This window comes from Aethalodelphis obliquidens, unplaced genomic scaffold (assembly GCF_003676395.1).
Source record: "Aethalodelphis obliquidens isolate GAN/ISIS:26980383/991018 unplaced genomic scaffold, ASM367639v1 scaffold53, whole genome shotgun sequence".
NCBI classification, from domain to species: Eukaryota; Metazoa; Chordata; class Mammalia; order Artiodactyla; family Delphinidae; genus Aethalodelphis; species Aethalodelphis obliquidens.
Genome location: NW_020837997.1, coordinates 2,427,499 through 2,447,049, shown reverse-complemented (window position 1 = coordinate 2,447,049; position 19,551 = coordinate 2,427,499). Strand labels below are relative to the sequence as shown.

The 19,551-nt window shown below is 52.0% G+C and overlaps 1 protein-coding gene across 1 annotated transcript in view; it reads left to right on the top strand.

The window, feature by feature from the left end:
• UNC13A (unc-13 homolog A) overlaps positions 1-19,551 on the top strand; it is a 63,036-nt gene that overhangs the window by 34,883 nt on the left and 8,602 nt on the right. The window contains exons 17-39 of the mRNA XM_027086040.1: positions 113-340; positions 1,238-1,379; positions 1,668-1,837; positions 2,801-2,916; positions 4,231-4,394; positions 4,765-4,915; positions 5,226-5,294; positions 5,614-5,703; positions 5,930-6,064; positions 7,618-7,751; positions 8,847-8,932; positions 9,126-9,252; positions 9,911-10,007; positions 10,387-10,530; positions 11,417-11,500; positions 12,082-12,159; positions 12,396-12,484; positions 12,926-13,078; positions 14,072-14,195; positions 15,231-15,236; positions 16,854-16,892; positions 18,029-18,058; positions 19,445-19,501. Of these exons, the coding sequence (XP_026941841.1) occupies positions 113-340; positions 1,238-1,379; positions 1,668-1,837; positions 2,801-2,916; positions 4,231-4,394; positions 4,765-4,915; positions 5,226-5,294; positions 5,614-5,703; positions 5,930-6,064; positions 7,618-7,751; positions 8,847-8,932; positions 9,126-9,252; positions 9,911-10,007; positions 10,387-10,530; positions 11,417-11,500; positions 12,082-12,159; positions 12,396-12,484; positions 12,926-13,078; positions 14,072-14,195; positions 15,231-15,236; positions 16,854-16,892; positions 18,029-18,058; positions 19,445-19,501 (2,513 nt within the window). The remainder of the gene's footprint in view (positions 1-112; positions 341-1,237; positions 1,380-1,667; positions 1,838-2,800; positions 2,917-4,230; positions 4,395-4,764; positions 4,916-5,225; positions 5,295-5,613; positions 5,704-5,929; positions 6,065-7,617; positions 7,752-8,846; positions 8,933-9,125; positions 9,253-9,910; positions 10,008-10,386; positions 10,531-11,416; positions 11,501-12,081; positions 12,160-12,395; positions 12,485-12,925; positions 13,079-14,071; positions 14,196-15,230; positions 15,237-16,853; positions 16,893-18,028; positions 18,059-19,444; positions 19,502-19,551) is intronic.

The following is a 19,551-nucleotide window of genomic DNA, read 5'->3' as shown; positions in this document are numbered from 1 at the left end:
ACCTGAACCCCGTGTCCGTGACAGCAGATGAGGAAGCCCTGGAGTGGGAATCGGGGTTCTCGCTCCTGGCAGGGAGTGCTCTGTGTACAGTGACGGCTGTCTCTGTGCGCAGGGGCGGCGGAGAAGAGCTCCAAGCACGGGGCGGAGGACCGGACGCAGAACATCATCATGGTGCTCAAGGACCGCATGAAGATCCGGGAGCGCAACAAGCCCGAGATCTTCGAGCTCATCCAGGAGATCTTCGCGGTGACCAAGACCGCGCACACGCAGCAGATGAAGGCCGTCAAGCAGAGCGTGCTGGATGGAACGTCCAAGTGGTCGGCCAAGATCAGCATCACCGGTGAGGCCGCGGGGGGGAGGGGGAGGGACGGCCACGGGGGTCCCTTCTTCTCGGCCCCCTGTGCTCCCTCCCACGCCCCTTCCTTCCCTTTGCTGCACGTATTTGAGCGTCCCCCTGACTTTCTCATGTCGGTGTATATACGTTTGTGCCCACAGCCTGGGCATATATGCCTCCAAACGTGTTGCATGAAACTATCTGGGTGCATCTCGCTTGGTAGCCCCCAGAGCCAGACTTCAAGAACAGGAGTTGAGGGCACACAGTTTATCTGGGAAGTGGACCCAGGAAGCCCCCAGGGGTATTGGGAAGTGAGACCAGGAGGGAATAAGCCACCGAGCAGGCGAAGCAGTGGACACCTAGGACCACTGGGGGACATTATTGACCTCCCAGGGCTGAGAGGTCCTTCCCAGGGGTGGGGGCCTTGTGATGTTTATCCATTCCTCATCGTCATTGGGATTTCCCTGAAAACAGACTCCAAGATGAGGATTTCAGGGCAGATGGGTATCCAGGAGGTGGTCCCAGGGAGTGCCAGTGGGAGGTGGAGACATGAGTTTGAGAGCCGGGACGTAAAGAGCCCTGCGGAGGATGCCAATGAGTAGGTCATACTGTGGGCAACTGGGGGCTCAATCCTGCTGGGGACCTTAGGGGGACATTGTAGAGCACACACCTGAGTGTCCCACCCCAGGGGTGACCTTCATATTCTTCATTGGGTGAGGGTTCCCTGGATGTAAACTCTAGCAAGCCGAGCATGCCCAGTGGGTGTGTCCATGGGCTCCTGTGGCCAGAACAAAGCCCTCAGTCCTTGTCACAGGCGTTCCCTGTGGAGCCTGTGACAGTGTCTGTCCTCGGCATGCCTTGCTCCTTGAGCCCACATTTATATTTGTTTTGTGTGTCTTCCAGTGGTCTGTGCCCAGGGCTTGCAGGCAAAGGACAAGACAGGATCCAGTGACCCCTACGTCACCGTCCAGGTCGGGAAGACCAAGAAACGGACAAAAACCATCTATGGAAACCTGAACCCCGTGTGGGAGGAGAACTTCCACTTGTAAGTGTCTGGCTGGGCCCCCAGCCCCCTATATGGAGCTCCCTGTTGGAGCAGCTGAAGGGTGAGCTTCAAGACACCTGCCCTGGGACTTCCCTGGTGGTCCAGTGGTTAAGACTCCGTGCTCCCAATGCAGGGGGCCCGGGTTCCATCCCTGGTCAGGGAACTAGATCCCGCACGTGACACTAAAGATCCCGCACGCAGCAAAGAAGATCCTGCGTGCCGCAACCCGGCACAGACGAAAAAAAAAAAAAAAAGCTCCCTGTCCCAACCTCCTCTTCCCCCCTGCAGTGAATGTCACAACTCCTCGGACCGAATCAAGGTGCGTGTCTGGGATGAGGACGATGACATCAAATCTCGCGTGAAGCAGCGGTTCAAGAGGGAATCCGATGACTTCCTGGGGCAGACGATCATCGAGGTGCGGACACTCAGTGGCGAGATGGACGTGTGGTACAACCTGGGTGAGCAAGGGTGGGGTTCTGCAGGGGAGAGGGGAGGGGGTCCCGGGGAGCCAACCAAAGTGGGGAACCCAGCTGGAGGGGAGAGACAGTGTCAGCAGGAGTTAATCTAGGAGCCCAGTCTAACAGAGGAGGCAGAGTCTTGAGCCCAGTCTGATGGGGACAGGAAGCAGCAGGCTGAGATGGCGAGCAGAACCCAGGACTCTTATTTCGGTGTGGGAGAGTGAGGGAGGGACAGACTCTCCGTATCTCATTCTGACGGGGAAGGCAGGAAGCAAGGCCTGAGGATCCTAGTGTAAGGAGAGGGGCACAGACCCAGGAATCTAACCTAAGAAAGGAGATTGAACTTTGAGAAGCCAGTCTAAGGGAAGAGGTAGAGTTTGGGATCCCTAATCTGAGAGGGGGACCTACAGACTCAAGAGCCCTGTCTAAGAATGATGAGTAGAATCTGTGAGCCCAGTCTGAGGGCAGAGGAAGAACCCAGTCTGAGAGGGGTGAGCAGAGTCTAGGAACTTCTTGGTTTGGTTAGAGGACATCTAGATATCCTATTCTGATGGGGGAAGCAGGAAGCAAGACCTGGGAATCCTAGTCTGAGGAAAGAGGCACAGACCCAGGAATCCTGTCTAAGAAGATGGGTAGACTCCGGGGACCTTGATCTGATGGGGGAGGCAGAGTCTGGGAGCACAGCCTGGGGAAGAAGCAAGGCTCCTAGTCTAAAGAGGGAGATGCAGACCAAGGAAATTAATCTGAGTGAGGAAGGAAGGTCTGGGATCCTAGTGAGATGGGAGAGACAGGGCCTAAGAATTCTAGCCGAATGGGGGAGACACAAGTCTAGGAAGCCAATCTGAGGAGGAACACCTAGGTCTTAATTCAGGGAGTCTGACCGGGCTGCAGTTACGCGTATGTTAAAATAGTCCAGGGCTATATTGGGAAGTTCTGACACTGCCATCCCTTTCCGCCCTGCAGACAAGCGGACTGACAAATCTGCTGTGTCGGGTGCCATCCGGCTACACATCAGTGTGGAGATCAAAGGCGAGGAGAAGGTGGCCCCCTACCACGTCCAGTATACCTGTTTGCACGAGGTGAGGCCCACGGCTCCACCCTGCATTTGAAGTTCACCTTCGTCTGCCACGTTACCTCCACTCACCCTTCCTGCCTGCCCTACCTCCTCCTTCCTCTTTCTGACCACACCATTCACATTCCCCTGGGCCTCTGAGACTGTCCCCTATGCCATTTCTCTGTGCTCAGAAAACTCCTCCCCGTCAATCAGGGTCCAGCTTCAGGGCCCCCTCCTCTAGAAGCCCTCCGTGACCTCCAGGCAGACTCTCACGACAGAGATCCAGGTCTTCCAACTGTCCCAGCCCTGAACACTCAGGGTTAGGTTTTTGTGTGCCTGGGTTTGTCTCTTCCAGCTGCCTAGGGGTTCCTGGAGAGAACTCAGTATGTTGAATGAATAAGTGATTGGACGAATGAGTATTGAGTGAATAAAAGAATGGGTGGAAAGATGAAAGGATGGGTGGATGGATGTGTGCTTGATCTATTGGAAGTATAGATGAGTTGGATGCGTGAATTGGGGGTCGTTGGGTAGATGGATGGGTGAATAGATGGATGGACAGATAGATGAAGGATGGAAGGATGGATGGATGGATAAATTGATGGGTGGATAGATAGGTGATGGATGGATGGTTGAATGGGTTGATAAGTTAGATGGACAGATTAAGCTGCGGGTAGTAGATGGGATAGATGGGCATGTGGTTGAATTACTAGACAGAAGGATGAGTGGATAGGTGAATTTGGGGGTAGTTGGTATGGTGGGTAGGTAGGTTGGTGGATAGATGGATGGATGGAAGAAAGGGTGGGTGGATGGATGTATGGTTGAACCATCCACAGATGTATGGATGGGAGAATTTTGGAGTAGTTGGATAGGTGGATGGATGAGTAGATGCATGGACAGATGGATGATGGATGGGTGGATTGATGGTTCATTGGGTAGAAGGATGAATTATTGGATGGACAGGTGAAGTTGCGGGTAAATGTATGGGATGGATGGATGTGTGGTTGAATTACTGAAAGAATGGATAAAGTGAACAGGTGGATTTTTGGGTAGTTGGATTGATGGGTAAGGGAGTAGATGGTTAGAGGGATGGGTGGGTAGATGGGTGGATGGACAGATGGATGGATGGATGGGTGTGTAGTTGAACTATTGGGAGGATGGATGAGGGATAGCTGAAATTTGGGGTACTTGGATGGATGGATGGGTGGTGGACGGCTGAAAGGGTAGATGAATGAATTAATGAATAAACAGATAGATGGATGATGTAAGCCCTATACTTGGGATCTCTGACCCCCGGTGTCCCTTTGCACTCTCTATGACACCTTCTCCCTTGTGGTGGCAGAACCTGTTCCACTTCGTGACAGACGTACAGAACAACGGGGTCGTGAAGATCCCAGATGCCAAGGGTGACGACGCCTGGAAGGTTTACTACGATGAGACAGCCCAGGAGATTGTGGACGAGTTTGCCATGCGCTATGGCGTCGAGTCCATCTACCAAGCCATGACGTAAGGCTGCAGGCTGTGGTGGACGTGAGGATGAGGTGCAGGAAACTGGGGGGAGGGGTGGTTACCAAGTGGACACTGGCAGATCTGGGGTGGAAGGGATTCTTGGGAGGAGGAGCCAGGGAGGAAGTGAGTGTGGTGGGGGTTATGTAATTTCCCTGGAGGTTAGACAAGTGCCATTGCTGGGGGCCAGAGTGACAAGGATGAGAGCTGGAGATAAGAGGCAGAGATAGGGCAATTCAGAGAGGAGACAAACTCAGAGGACAGAATCAAGAAGAGGAAAAGGGGACAGTTTGGGGGGTTGTGAGGGCTGTCTTAGAGGCATTCTGGGGGCTGGACACCAGACCCAGTACTTCCCATTCCCTCCTACCAGCCACTTTGCCTGCCTCTCCTCCAAGTACATGTGTCCTGGGGTGCCTGCCGTCATGAGCACCCTGCTTGCCAACATCAACGCCTATTACGCGCACACCACCGCCTCCACCAACGTGTCTGCCTCTGACCGCTTCGCAGCCTCCAACTTTGGGGTCAGTCCCAGGGGCAGGGGCCTGGAGATGAGGGAGAGCTTGACCCTGTGCTGGTCACACCTCGTGTGATTTCCAGATCCCCAATCTGGACCTGACTTGCTGTGTGACACTGCACCAGTCACTTCCCCTCTCTGAGCCTCATTTTACCCCTCTGTTGAATGGATGTTATGAGGGGTCAGTTCAACAACGGATGGGGTACACTTAACGTATAGCAACCACTTAGCCAATGTGGCGGCCACCCTTAGCTGCTACACTTGATCCCCAAGTCCCTGCTTTCATCCAACCTTCTCCTCCTCCTCTGCCTCCTCAGAAAGAACGCTTTGTGAAGCTCTTGGACCAGCTGCATAACTCCTTGCGGATCGACCTCTCCATGTATCGGGTGAGAAGAGCATTAATGATGATTTGCTCACCCCATGCATGTGTGTGCCTGGGGGGGACAGCTGCCACCAGGCATGCACATGGGAGGACCCATCTTAACATGTAGAATGTGTTCCTCTGACACATGTACACATATGTGGGCAGCACCTGCCCAAAAAGATTGGTGCATCCAAGCAGACACCCCAAGTTACTTCAAGGTGTTCTCAGGACCCCTAACACACCTCCTGAAACTTGGAGGCTCTTGTGTCTCCCCTAAAACGCTGTCTCCCATCATCCCCTGACCTTCTTCCATAACCCCACCTCTCTTCTCCCTTCCATAGAATAACTTCCCAGCCAGCAGCCCGGAGAGACTCCAGGACCTCAAATCCACAGTGGATCTTCTCACCAGCATCACCTTCTTTCGGATGAAGGTTGGAAAGGGGACCCAGTTCCATTAACTCTCCAAGGAGTATACTCCAGGACTGTTAGCTCCTAAATGAGTAACATTTCTCCTGGAAAGCAGTGCCCTTTCTCAGTGACCCTCTGCTTTCACATTGCTACAACATTTCCTTAAAACCAGCTCCACTTGTAGTCACTTCCTGGGTACCTCCTGTCCCAACTGTGTACACCCATGTCCATCTCACTTCCTCCTGCCAGGTGCAAGAACTGCAGAGCCCACCCCGAGCCAGCCAGGTGGTGAAGGACTGTGTGAAAGCCTGCCTCAACTCCACTTATGAATACATCTTCAACAATTGTCATGAACTCTACAGTCGAGAGTACCAGACTGACCCGGTGAGGACCCCAGATGAGGCAGAAGGGACTAGGGGACTCTAACCAGACCCTGGTCCAAGTCCCAGATCTGCCCCTTCCCAAGTGATTTAACCATTCTGGGCCTCAGTATCTCCCCCTGTAAAATGGGGTCATAAACCCACATCTCAGGATTAAGGAGGAGATTCAATGAGATACAAGCTTCAGTTAAGTGCTTAGCACCTGGTACACAGTAGGAGCTCAATAAATTTGGTTTTACTTAAACTTAGTTGAGTCCGGCATTATACAATGTGCCTAGAATAGAGTCCCAGTTCAATAAATATTGAGTTGAATTGAATTTCTTCAGTTCAGTCTTGAACTCAATTTATTTGAGATCTTTCAACACGTTGTTTACACATATAATGTCCCAGGATTGTCAGTAAGGTTTCCAGGACCTTATACTCTATTAGGAGGGAAAAATGTATAAATTGGGAATTTACAACCTGGGGTGATCAGCACTGGGATGGAGGAATTGCAAGAGGCTGTGGGAGCTGAGCCCCTTCCTCAGCTTGGGCTTCAGATAGGAGATAACACATAAGCTGAACTCAGTTCAATTTTATTTCATTCTGTTCAGTTACATTCAGTTGAGTTGAAATCAAATCGCTCTTAACTGAACTGGGTTGAGATGAAGCAGATTAAATTGGGCTGGGTTTAGTTCAACTATGATCAGTTTAGATCTATTTATTTCTGTTTGCTTGACTTAAGTTAAAATTGCTCTAGGCTAATTAGTGAGCATCACTGAGTTGGACTGAGTTGACTTTAACTGAGTAAAAATGTATTCATCTCCATTCAGTTTACTTGAATTAAAATTGTTCTTGACTGGGTTGAGTTGGCTTGAGTTAGGATGAGCTAGGTTGTTGGATTAGGTACCGTTGAGTTCAACTGAGCTTGGTTGAGTTGGACTTATTTCAGTTGAGTTTAACTCTTTTCATTTCCATTGATTAAAGCTGGATTGAGGTGGCCTGAGTATGTTAGGTTGAGATAAGTAGGTGGAGTTGGATTGGGTTGACTTGGGTTGAGTTGAATTAGATTACGTTGGGTTGGGTTGAGTTCAAGGTGATTTATTTCCGTTATTTTGATTTAGATCGATCTTGATCTTGAACAAGTTGATTAGGTTCAATCCAATTGGGTTCATTTGAGTTTAATTCAATCCAGTTACGTTTAATTCCACTAATTCAGTGTAATTGGCCCAGTTCCACTGAATTAACCCTGAAAACTGCCATCTGTTAAGCTAAGTGGTCCCGATTTGCATTCATTTCAGTTCTGTTTGGTTTAGCGGGCTTGAGTCTGTTCAACTAAATTCAGTTCCATTCAGTTTTATGAGTTGAGCCTAATTAAGCTTCGTTGAGCTGTATGGACATGAGCTCTGTTGGGGCCAGTTTATGTGAGTTTAGTTCCTTTTCACGCAGACCTCACACCTGAAACTTACATATGTCAATGGGGCCCTTCCTCACTAACCTCCTGGCCCTCGGTAACGAAATGTCTGAGCTCCCCACCCCTGGATCCTTTGTGGCCAACGTCCCCACTGTTCTTTCCAGGCCAAGAAGGGGGAAGTTCCCCCAGAGGAGCAGGGCCCCAGCATCAAGAACCTCGACTTCTGGTCCAAGCTGATCACTCTCATTGTGTCCATCATTGAGGAAGACAAGAATTCCTACACTCCCTGCCTCAACCAGTGAGTTCTGTGTCTGTGCGGTTAATTATCTGGAGGTCGTCGTGAATGCGTGTCACAGTTTTGTGTCTTGTGTGTAAAGGCAATCGTATCTAATTACATATGAAACGTTGTGTATGTGGGGGCAGTTGTGGGTGTGGTTGTGCATGGATGAAATATGGCATAATTGGCAAACAAACAAAACTGTGTGCATGTACACAGCCACTGGTCTAATCAGACAGGTATTTTGTATGTGTTGATTTGTGTAACTGTGCACATATGTATGTAATTTTATATGTGTCTGTAGGTTCGTAAATAACAATAGATCGTGTTGTTCAAGTATTTACTGTGTTAGATACTCTACTAAATGTTTTGCATGTACATCACGCTATCTCTTACATGTGTGCATATAATTTTGTGTATAGTTGTGGTTTATGGATTTAATCGTTATTTGTGTACAGTTGTGGAATGTACTTTAATGTGCAATGTGTGTATTGTGTGAATGTGTGCACAGTTTTGGTTTGTGGCTTCACATGTCTGTAGAATTTTCGCCTGTGTTAGCCGAATGAGCTATTGTGTTTTACTGCTCCCTGAGGTGAGCGCTAGAAAGGCTCCTGTCTCTGGGGTGCCAGCATCTCTTGGTTACTTAGATGTCGAGTTAAGATGAGGGATTTTGGATGGATGGACCAAATGATGGATGGATGAATGGAGATGTATGTATGTATGGATGGACAGGTGGATGAATGGATGGATGGATGAATAAGTGGATGGATGGATGGATAGATCGGTGGAAGGATGGGTGGGTGGATAAAGGAATGAATGCAGGGAGGGATGGATGGAGAGATGGACAGATGGGTGAATAGACAGATGGGTGGGTGAACGGATAGGTAGATAGATGGATGAATGGGTTAATGAGTGAATGGAGGGATGGGTAGGTGGAAGCTCAGAGAGAAGCAGGGCCCCAGTGCAGAGTCACTCAGCAAGTCAGTAGCTATGAATGAACTTGAATCCAGATCCCTTGTCCGTCCCGCACTACCCTCTGGGGCTGGGAAGGCCAAAGCATCCTGTACCATCTGGCTTCTGTCTGCCAAGGTTTCATACTTTCATGACCTTCACCAGGTTTCCCCAGGAATTGAACGTGGGTAAAATCAGCGCTGAAGTGATGTGGAATCTGTTTGCCCAGGATATGAAGTACGCAATGGAGGGTGAGTCCTCCCACCCCTGTATCTCCCAGCCTGGCTACAGCAGGTAGCTGTGCCTCAGTGTCCCCTCTAAGGCTGTGAGTGCCCTGGACCCTCATACCTGAGGTCAGACATCAGTGATGGCCAGAGTGGGCACTACCAAGACAGAGAGTGGCAGACCCTCCCGGCTAAGCTGCCCCCTTGCTTCCCCCACCAGAGCACGATAAGCATCGCCTATGCAAGAGTGCTGATTACATGAACCTCCACTTCAAGGTCAAATGGCTCTACAATGAGTATGTGACAGAGCTTCCTGCCTTTAAGGACCGAGTACCTGAGTATCCTGCGTAAGTCCTGTGCCCTGAACCCAAGCCAGAACTGTAGCGCTGACAGCTAGACTGAGGTCCAGGGTGGGAGGGTTGACCTCCTCAGAGTTCCCTGGGCATCAGGGGCACAGGTGGGGTACAAACCCAGTGTTCTCCATTCTCAGCCATTGGACTATGGGCAGTTAATGATCACATGTATCGGGAACCGTGCTGAGCAGTCCCACTTGTCTTTTCTCATTTAATCCTTTCACCAATTCTACGAGATGGGAGTGTTGTCCTTCCCACTTTGTGGATCAGGAAACAGAGGATAAAATGCTGAAGGATTTGCCCAAGGTGATGTCTAATTAGTGACGGAGCTGGGCTTCGAACTCGGGATGTCTGACTCTCGGGCTTTGTTGGAGAGTGGGATGACGATCACCATTGACCAAGGACCTACTGTGTGCTGTATCAGGACCTCAGAGAATAAACCCACTTGCCCAGGGGCAGTTTATCAACCAGGATTTCCACATGTCTTGGCCTTGCTCTGACAATAGTCACATCCTTCATTTCAAGGATGAAACAGCCAAGGCCTCGTGCAGGAGGGGAGCTGGGGAGCGGCCACCCAGGCCATAGCATGATCTTGAGCAGAGGGTTTGGGGGACAGGAGACGGCAGGGCCGCATACCTTCTCTCCATTCCAGGTGGTTTGAGCCCTTCGTCATCCAGTGGCTGGACGAGAATGAGGAAGTGTCCCGGGATTTCTTGCACGGAGCCCTGGAGCGAGACAAGAAGGACGGGGTAAGAAAACTGATCCACCACCAAGGTCCCAGTCTGCTCACAGCGGCCTCACCACTTCTGGGGTCCATTGGGATGCAATCTGGGGGCAAAAAATGCCCTTGAGATGAGGCCAGTCTCTGAAAGGTGCCAGCCATGTTTGTCTTGTTCACAGTGTTGACGGTCTTTTGTTCATCCAACAAACGAATGATGGTTTATCAAGCCCGACCCCTGCCCGCTGTGTACACCTCTAAGTCTTGGCTCTAAGTTCACCTTGCACACTGTCCATCCCATTATCATCCCAGGGCATTCTGGATCTCTCTGTGGAGAGCAAGAGGGTTGGGCTCTGGGAACTGTCTGGCTCTGACCTCTCTCCTCCCTCCTGTCCTCCCTCCCAATGCAGTTCCAACAGACTTCAGAGCATGCCCTGTTCTCTTGCTCCGTGGTGGATGTCTTCTCCCAGCTCAATCAGAGCTTTGAGATCATCAAGAAACTTGAGTGTCCTGACCCCCAGATCGTGGGTCACTACATGAGGCGCTTTGCCAAGGTTCGGGAGTGTGGATGGGGTCCAGGTGGGGGATGGAATAGGGTCAAAGTTGGAGTTGGAGTTGAGGTTAGGATTGAGGTCAGAGTCAGGGTTGATACTGAGGTTGGGACTGAGGTCAAGGTTGGGGTTGGTGCTATCACTGGTATTAAGGTAGGGGTTGAGGTCAGTGTTGGAGTTGGTCATGCCATAGTGATTGGAATTGTGGTTGAAGTTTTGAGGTTGGGATTTGAGGTTGAGGTTTGGGTTGAGGATAGGGCTGGTGATATCATTGAGATTGGAGTTGAAGTTGGGATCAGGGTTTGGGCTGAGGTTGAGTTTGAGGTTGGGATTGAGGTCAGGCTTGTGGTTAAAGCTGGAGTTGAATTTGGAGCTGGGGTCAGGCTTAGAGATGGGGTTGAGGTTGGGGTTAGTTTTAGGGTTACTATTAGGACTGAGATTCAATTGGGCATTGAGGTTGGAGTGAATGTTAGGATTTATGGAGAATGTGGGTAGGTGTTGGGGCGAGTTTGAAGGTTGGGACCATTGGCCTGGGATTGAGGTTCAGATGGGTTGACTTTAACCTGGGGTGAAGTTGAGGATTGCAGATAGGAATTGGGATTCCATTTGGGACTGAGTTATGCTTGTGTTTGGGGCTGGGTTAATGTGATTGTTGGTTGCTCTTGAACCCAGCTTAAAAAAGAGCTGGGTCTATGTAAAATAATCATCTTCATCTGGTGGTGTCTCCCGTTGGCCATGATGGTCATCCTGAGTGGAGAATTCACCCAGCCCCAGTGGTCCATCTTAGGTGCTAGTAGGAGTTTGGGTTCATCCCTGATCTCACTAGTGGCTCCTGATGGGCCCATCCAAGCCCAGCCCCTTGTCTCACCCACCCTCTGTGTCCCCCCAGACCATCAGTAATGTGCTCCTCCAGTATGCGGACATCATCTCCAAGGACTTCGCCTCCTACTGCTCCAAGGAGAAGGAGAAAGTGGTGACCTGCGGGGACCCCTGTCCTGTTTCCTCCTAACCCCATTCCATACCCCCAGAGGTCCATCCTTCCCTGGGCTCTGATACCTGTGTCTGCATGTGTGTCCAACTGTGTGTGTCTTTGTGTCAGACTGTGTGAGTCTGGGGGTATCTGGAGGCGAGGGGATGTGCCTTCATGTCATTGTCTGGTTGTTGTGAATGAAGCCTTCAGGGTGTATGCTTCGGGGTGTAAGCTCAAAACTTTGAGCTTACAAAGTTTTGAGCCCATGTAGAAGAATACTGGTATGTGACAAGAACTCCCCTTCCTGCTACTCCCAGAGGTCCAGCCCCTCTCCTGGACCCACCAGGTTCAGCCCACCCAGGGGGAGTCCTCCTTCCCCCTGTTGGTCCCCAGAGACACCCCCACCCAACACTCCCAGAAATCTGATCCCAAATGCTGTCTTCCATTCTCAGATGACCCTATGGGACCCCAGCTTCCTCCAGACCCAGACCCTGTAACCGTCTGAGGTCCCTGGCCACGTGGGGGAGGGGAGGCTCTGGGGAGAGGTCCTGAGCACTGACTCCCTGTTCTGTCCCCATCCCTAGCCCTGCATCCTCATGAACAACACTCAGCAGCTGCGAGTTCAGCTAGAGAAGATGTTCGAAGCCATGGGAGGAAAGGAGGTGAGGCAGGGCCCCCGTGGGGTCATCATCATCCCCGTGTCCCTGCAGGCCCCAGAGCTTGTACCTGATGAATTCCACTTCAGCTACTCTGTCAGACCCAAACAAGCGGCTTAACTGTCTGGGCCTCAGTTTCCTCTCCAGCCCCTTGGGATCCCTTTCCCTGGGTTGGATGGGAAAATGCCCCATCCGTGTGGATGCCCTATTAACCTGACCTGATGTCCCTTCTCCCTCCTCAGCTGGATGCTGAGGCCAGTGACATCTTGAAGGAGCTACAGGTGAAACTCAACAACGTCTTAGATGAGCTCAGCCGGGTGTTTGCTACCAGGTGGGGGCATCTCCAGGGCTGGGAGCAGAAGGGAGGGGACAGCTCTCAGACCTCTGAGCCTGCGGCATCTGGAGACTCAGCAGATGTAGTGGCGAAGATCTCAGGCTAGGAGTTAGATGAAGTTGAATTCAATGCGGGCTTCACTGCTTACTAGCTGTGTGGCCTTGGGTGAGTTGCTTAACCTCTCTGAATCTTAGTTTACCCATCTGTAAAGTGGAGATGATGATAACAATAGTGCCTGAGTAGGACCGTGTGATGAAATAAACAACACAGGTAAATATCTTAGTCTGATGTCCATGTCTGCTATTAAATCCCGCCCTGGCTGTTATATGCCATGGCTCCCCGATGCTGGTGATAAAAGGTCCACAGATCAGCCTCATCCTGCCTTTCTTCCAGAGGCCAGGAGAGTCTGATCTGAGCTCCTCCTCTCTGTGTTCCCAGCTTCCAGCCACACATTGAAGATTGTGTCAAGCAAATGGGTGACATCCTTAGCCAGGTGAAAGGCACAGGCAATGTGCCAGCCAGTGCCTGCAGCAGTGTGGCCCAGGATGCCGACAATGTACTGCAACCCATCATGGACCTGCTGGACAGCAAGTGAGCCAGGCTAGGTGGACTGAGTCCACCAGGGAGGGCTCCGGGCTCGGGCCTCAGAAACGGGGGCTGGCATGGAAAGGACACTCAGGGCATGTTTGCTGGGGGATGGTTGAATGGTTTGGACGGGTGGGTGAGTGGAGGCATGAAGGGATAGAAAAATGGGTGGGTTAATGATTGGAAGGATTGGTGGGTAAGTATTTGTATGGGTGAATGGATGGTAAATGACATGAGGGATGGGTGGGCAGATGGATGTGTAGATTAAAAGATAAATGCTTAGAAACCTAGATGGAGGGTATATGGGTAAAAGGATGGTTGGATAGATGAATGGATGGATGGAGAGTTGGGTAAATATTTGGATGGATGAATAACTATTTGGAGGATGGGTGGATGGATGTCTGGGTGTGAGGATGGAAGAAAGGAAAGAAGGAAGGTAGGGAAAAGTGATGGAGGAAGAATTAAAGAAGGTTTCCGGAAGGATGGTTTGGTGGATGGGTGGGTCAGTTGTCGGAAGGATCATGGTGGATTGCCCTCTCTCAATCCCATACAGTCAATCATGAGCTCTTTGTTGCTTTCCCTCTCATGCCCTTCCTCTCCCTTCTGAGCGTGGCCTCAGCCCCCCCATAGTCCCTGGTCTCCAAGCTTCCTATTTCAGATCATCTCCCACTATGTTCTTTCAAACAGGAAAGTCTGGCTGTGTCTCTTCTCTCTTAAACACTCTCCCCACTGCCCTCATGCTAAGGCCCAGGCCTCCTTCCTAGACTTTGAGGCCCCTTCCAAGTCTAGCCCCTGCTCACCTGTCCAACCACCTTTCAATCTTCTCCCCATGCGTCATGCATCATAGCCCCATCAGACCACCCAGGGGTCCCTGTACAGGCTGTGTGCCCTCTTGCGTGCCCATGGAATGCCTTCCCACCTTGCCCATGTATTGAGGGGAAGGGGCTTCTCAGGTTAGGTCCATCTGGGCGCTCTCTCAGGCATGTCCCTTGCCCCCAGCCTGACTCTCTTTGCCAAAATCTGTGAGAAGACGGTGCTGAAGCGAGTGCTGAAGGAATTATGGAAGCTGGTCATGAACACCATGGAGAAGACCATCGTCCTGCCACCCCTCACTGACCAGACGGTGAGGCCCACAGGGGGCCAGAGGGGACACCTGGGCTTCCTCCTCTTTGGGAGCCCGGAGAGCTTGGCATCAAAGGCATTGGGGGCTTAGAGGTCATCCAGGCACAAGGGCCATCTGAGGGTATAGAAGCCACTGGAGGTCAGTAGGGCCATTCAAAATTCAGAGAGGTCACACATGGGTCAAGAGTCATCAAAGAGGTCATTTAAAGGTCAAGTAAAGAGATGTCTAGGGGACACAGCGGTCACATGTGGGTCACGAGATTATTCAAAGGTCAGAGATCACCCAGAAAACAGAGAGGTCAGCTTGGGGATCAAGGCCATCCATGGGTTACAGAGGTTATAGGGGCCAGTGGGTTCATCAGGGGGCTTTGGAGGTCAATCAAGAGACAAGGAGAGGAGATACCCAGATTTCAAAGATCAGAGACCAATAGAACAGAGAGCTCCATGAGGTCAACCAGAGGTTATAGAGAGCACCCAAGTTCGTAGAGGTCAAGCAGAGGTCAGTGGTCATCCAGAGACCAGGACCGTGCCTCTGGGACTCTTCTGGGAACAGCCCAGAGATGGTGATCTGCGGGGTTGGCGGGTGGGCGGGGGCGGGGGGGGGGGGGGGGGGGGGGGGGATGGGGGTGGGGGGGTAAGGGTGGGGTGGGGGTGGGGGTGGGGTGGGGGTGGGGGAGGGCGACATCTTCAGAGGGGTGTGGCTGGGCGTGGGTTCCAGCGGGGAGGTGTCAGTGGCCTGAGGACAGTGATGGCATGCGGTTGATGGCACAACACATAATGGGAGGACATTCCTGGGTGGATGAGGGAGGCTTGGGGGAGGGGCGGCGGAGGGGGCCCGCCTAGAGGCAATGATGGTGGGGGAGGCTCCGGACCTCCTGCTGCCTGCCTGTCTCCTCTGGGCTGCTGGGATGGGCTGCGGCACTGGGTCCGGGATCCGTCCCTCGGTGCCTTCTCCGCCCCTTCCCTGGCCTCCCTGGAGACTCATGGTGACTTATTCCCCCCTCCCCCACCGCGCTACCCCCATCACGGCTGACAGATGATCGTAAGTAGAGGCCCTTCTGTCCGTCTGTCTGTCCATCCGCTCTGTGTCTGGACTCGGCCCACCACGTGGCTGCACCCCCCCACCCAACGCCCCCTCCTCACCCACTGGCCCCCCATCCACTGCCCCACCTCCCGCCTAGATGTGCCTGTGTCTGTCTGGGGCGGAGCATGGGGAGGGGCAGGGCCGGGAGGGAGGGAGGCCACGCCCACCCCCAATTATAAGTACGAAGGAGGGGCCTCCCTCCTCCCAAAACCTCGGCCCAGCACCTTCACATCTGCCCGCATCTTTTAGTTAGAATTCGCCCTTACTCCCATGCTCAGACACCACCAGGATATCTGGGTCCCCGAAACTAGAAGGAAGTTCAAAGTCAATGGAGCTCCTCTGACCTCTCTCTTCAGCTCTGAACTGTCAGTAGCCACCCAAAATACAGGTCCTCACCACCCCGGTCTGTATAGCTGATCAGTCCAGACCCCACCACCAGCCCTGCTCGCCCCACTTCCACCACACATACTAACACACAAGAATCCCAGACACACACCCAGGCACCCACGTGGGGGACGATGTTGTGACTCCTTCGCGTCAGGCAGACTTGGCATCAAATCTCAGCCCAGCCATTCTCTCTGTGACCTTGGGAAGTCACTTCACCTCCCAACCTCCATTTCCTCGTCTGGAAAAAGAGGTTAATTGTAGCCGCTCTCTGAGTGTTGTGAGAACCAAATAGGATGATGCGTTAAAGTGCTCGACTCAGTGACAGACTGAGGCAGCGTTCACTACATTAGAGCTAAGGTTATTGGTGGTGGTGGTAGTATGTAGACGCATAGGAGGGCAGAGATCAGTTAAAACCACTTTAGAGTCCTCTTTTGTAGGCAAGACAAGGCTGTTACAAGATTTCACCTTGTCAAAAGTTCGCTAGTGCTCATCTCACTTCTTGGGGCTGCAGTGTGGGTCTTTGGCTGTAACTACATGGTGGCAGCGTACCCAACTACAGACAATGCATTTGTGGGTAAAGAGCTAAGAGAATTCACATTTATTGAGGATTTCCTGTATTCCAGACCTCATAGCTGTTGTTTCAGCTCACCTTCATGACAACCCTTTGAGTAGGATGGATGTTATTATTCCCATTTTACAGATGAGGAAAGCTGAGGCTCAGAGAGTCACTTGCTCAAAGCCACATAGTAAATATATGCCAGAATCAGGATTCAAATTCAGGTCTGTCTGAATTCAAATTCAGGTCTGTCACTTGCTCAAAGCCACATAGTAAATATATGCCAGAATCAGGATTCAAATTCAGGTCTGTCTGAATATGGAGACTATTTGCTTTCCTGTTGACTCAAGAACCAAGAGCCTCAAATATACAGTAAATGTAAATGGATTATATTTTGGCAGCAACTTCTCTCTCTCTCTCTCGGGCTTTTTCTCTTTCCTGTCTGACTCTCTTGCCCTTTTTAAGAGTCAGTCATTAAGGCACACACACAATCCCCCTGGCAACCCTTTCACCAGCCCTCTGTGCTGTGCAGATGCCCTTTACTTCCTGTCCCCATGAGTATGTGTTGTTACTCTGGATTCCCATCCCACACAGCTTGCTAGGTTGATCACCTTGTGACATTGTCTCTGCAGGGCAACCTCTTGAGAAAACATGGCAAGGGATTAGAAAAGGTAATGAGGGCCTCGTCTGCACTGAGGTCCCAAGCTCTGGTGTCTGGGTGTGTGTGTGTGTATGTGTGTGTCCATTTGCATGGGCAGAAAGGCCAGCTGGGGGTCATGGGTAGGAGGAGGGTGTCCTAACGAAGTCCCACAAAACCAGAGGTCAGAGACAAAGTGATTCCCCAGGGACGTGGCTTAGAGTGTGTGCACGTGTTTGTGCGCAAACAGCTCCTGCCCTCTCACGACAATACCCAAAGGGCTTATCCCAGCCCTGGGCTCAGCTGAAATTCTGTGGCTTCAAGAAGGGCCCAGACACTGGACAACTGCCCTGGACTGAGACATGTTTTGTTTTGTTTTGTTTATTCTAATGGGTGTTTGTTATAAGGAGATAGGAGCTGTGGCAACACGTGAACAGTTGCCCTTGCTGTGCAGTCATACAGGAGCTATCATGCCTGTGTGAGCACAAGTGGGGTCGCCACTTCATGAACATGGGTTGTAGGGCTTCCCAACTCATTCATCCAGCCCTTTGGGGAACACATGCAGTATGTCAGGCACCATATACATGTATGTACATCCCTGGGGGGGTGGAGAGTGCATGGGTTTCTGTGTGTAATTGTGCACATGCGTGCAAGTGTTTAGTAGTACACGTGTGTACTTTAGCTTGTGAATTCTGCATGTGTGTGTCTTTGTATGTTGATCTGGGGGTTTGTGTGTGCATAAACTTTCTGCACACCCATGGATGTGCCTGGGTGTGTGTCTGTGTGTTGAGTGAACTGGTGATACCCGTTAGTACGCTTCTTTTAGAGTCAGGCCTGCTGGGGTAAGGTCTTGGGAGTTGGGGGAGGAGAGACTCTGAGCCTTCTCTTCTTTCCCCTCCCCAAGGCACCCCATCTTGGGGCAGGCTGACTGTGGGATTGGACACCTGTCCCCAGGTGATGGGCTGATTCTAGCCTCCTGACAGTCCAGAGTCTGGCCCCAGGTCCCCACCAGAGGACAAGGGAAGGTGCCTAGCTGGGGAGGGGTTCCAGCATTAGCCCCAGAACCTGGGAGGGAGCTCGTGGGCTGTGCTTTGAGGGGGCAGGGAAGTCCCACTGAGTATCCTCTCAGCAGCCACCCGAACTCTGACCTTCGCCTGATTCTCTCCACAGGGCAGGGCGAAAGTGCCAAGCCACTCAGATGTAAGACCAGCCTCTCCCTGTCTGTCTGGCTCCCACCCCACCCCCTACCTACCCACCACCCACCCCCTACCTTCTTCCACCTCTGTGATCCGTGCCATCCGGGGGTGTACCGTGACCCTGTCTGTTGGTCTCTTCTTCCTTTGTCTGTCTGCCTTGCTCGTGACGGGTGGCGCGGGAAGGGTGGCAGGTGGGGAGGAGGGTGCTGCAGGGGAAACCAAGGTCCAGGCTGGGCTCCCGAGTAACTGTGCCTTGTGACAGACTTGGGGAATCACAGACAAGGAATAAGAAGAGTAGCGACAGCCAGGACGCTAATAATAATACCAGTAGCGGCAGGGTGACCAGATCCCACTGGCCAGCTTGGAAAAGCATCAACGTGATTCCAAACATCCCAGCTGTAAATGGCCCTCCTCCCTGGCTAGCCCTGCCTAGGACCCCCAGACCACCCCAGGACCCAGTAATTCAGGACTCATAACTTCACTGATACTCAGCTCCCACCACAGCTGTTATCCCCTAAGCTAGTGTAGGTGCCCCTATTAGCCAGGGGAGGAAACTGAGGCCCAGAAAGGGCCAAGGACATGCCTCAGGTCACCCAACATAGTGATGGAGGAGGCAGGACATGTAGCTTCCAGGCAACGACCCCGTCTCCCCTAACACTGCCCGTGACCTCGAAACCAAGTGATAAGAACTGTGAACACTGAACAAAGACATGATTAGTCCCAGCTAAGCTGGGATATGATTTCCCCCATCAAGATGGGAAAACTGGGGGTCAGAGAGGTTAAATGACTTGCCCAGGGCCACTAGCAGAGCTGGGATTTGAACCCATGCCCACCCGGTTCATCGGAGCCATAACCAGGATGTCATATTGCTGATGTCTGTTTGGGGGGCAGGGTACTGAGGTGTGTGTTAAGGGGGAGGATTCTTCCTTTAAAAGGTCAGATTAACAGGCCCCCCAGATTACTGGGGAAATTCTTCTACAGAGGGAATGGGCCCATGGTGGGTAGTGGTTTTCACTACACAGAGCCCACCCCTTGAGTTTGCTCAAGGCTCCAAGACTTGGGGCTGGCAAGCCCCACCCATACCCGCAAACACCATCACAGCCTGCTCTCTGTTTTCTTCTCTGTCCCACAAACCTGGGGTCATGGTAGAGATGGCAGGATGGGTAGCACCCCACGGGACTGAGATTTCTGGAGACAAGGTCACCATCTCCTTCTCAGCACTTCCTGGGGGTCTCCAGACCTCTGTCCCCAGGACACAACCATTGCCCTGCCCAGAGCCTTTGGACAAGAACCAAGATGGCGTCCAGGGCTGGGGTGTCAGTGGCAGCTTGGGCACTGGGCAGAAGGACCCCCCCACCCTCACCGGGGTTATGTCTGTTGTTACCTACAGGGAACCCAGATGATCTTCAATGCAGCCAAGGAGCTGGGTCAGCTATCTAAACTCAAGGTGAGGCCAGGGGTGGGGGCAGGGCATTGGGGTGGGAGGCTTCTTGGGGA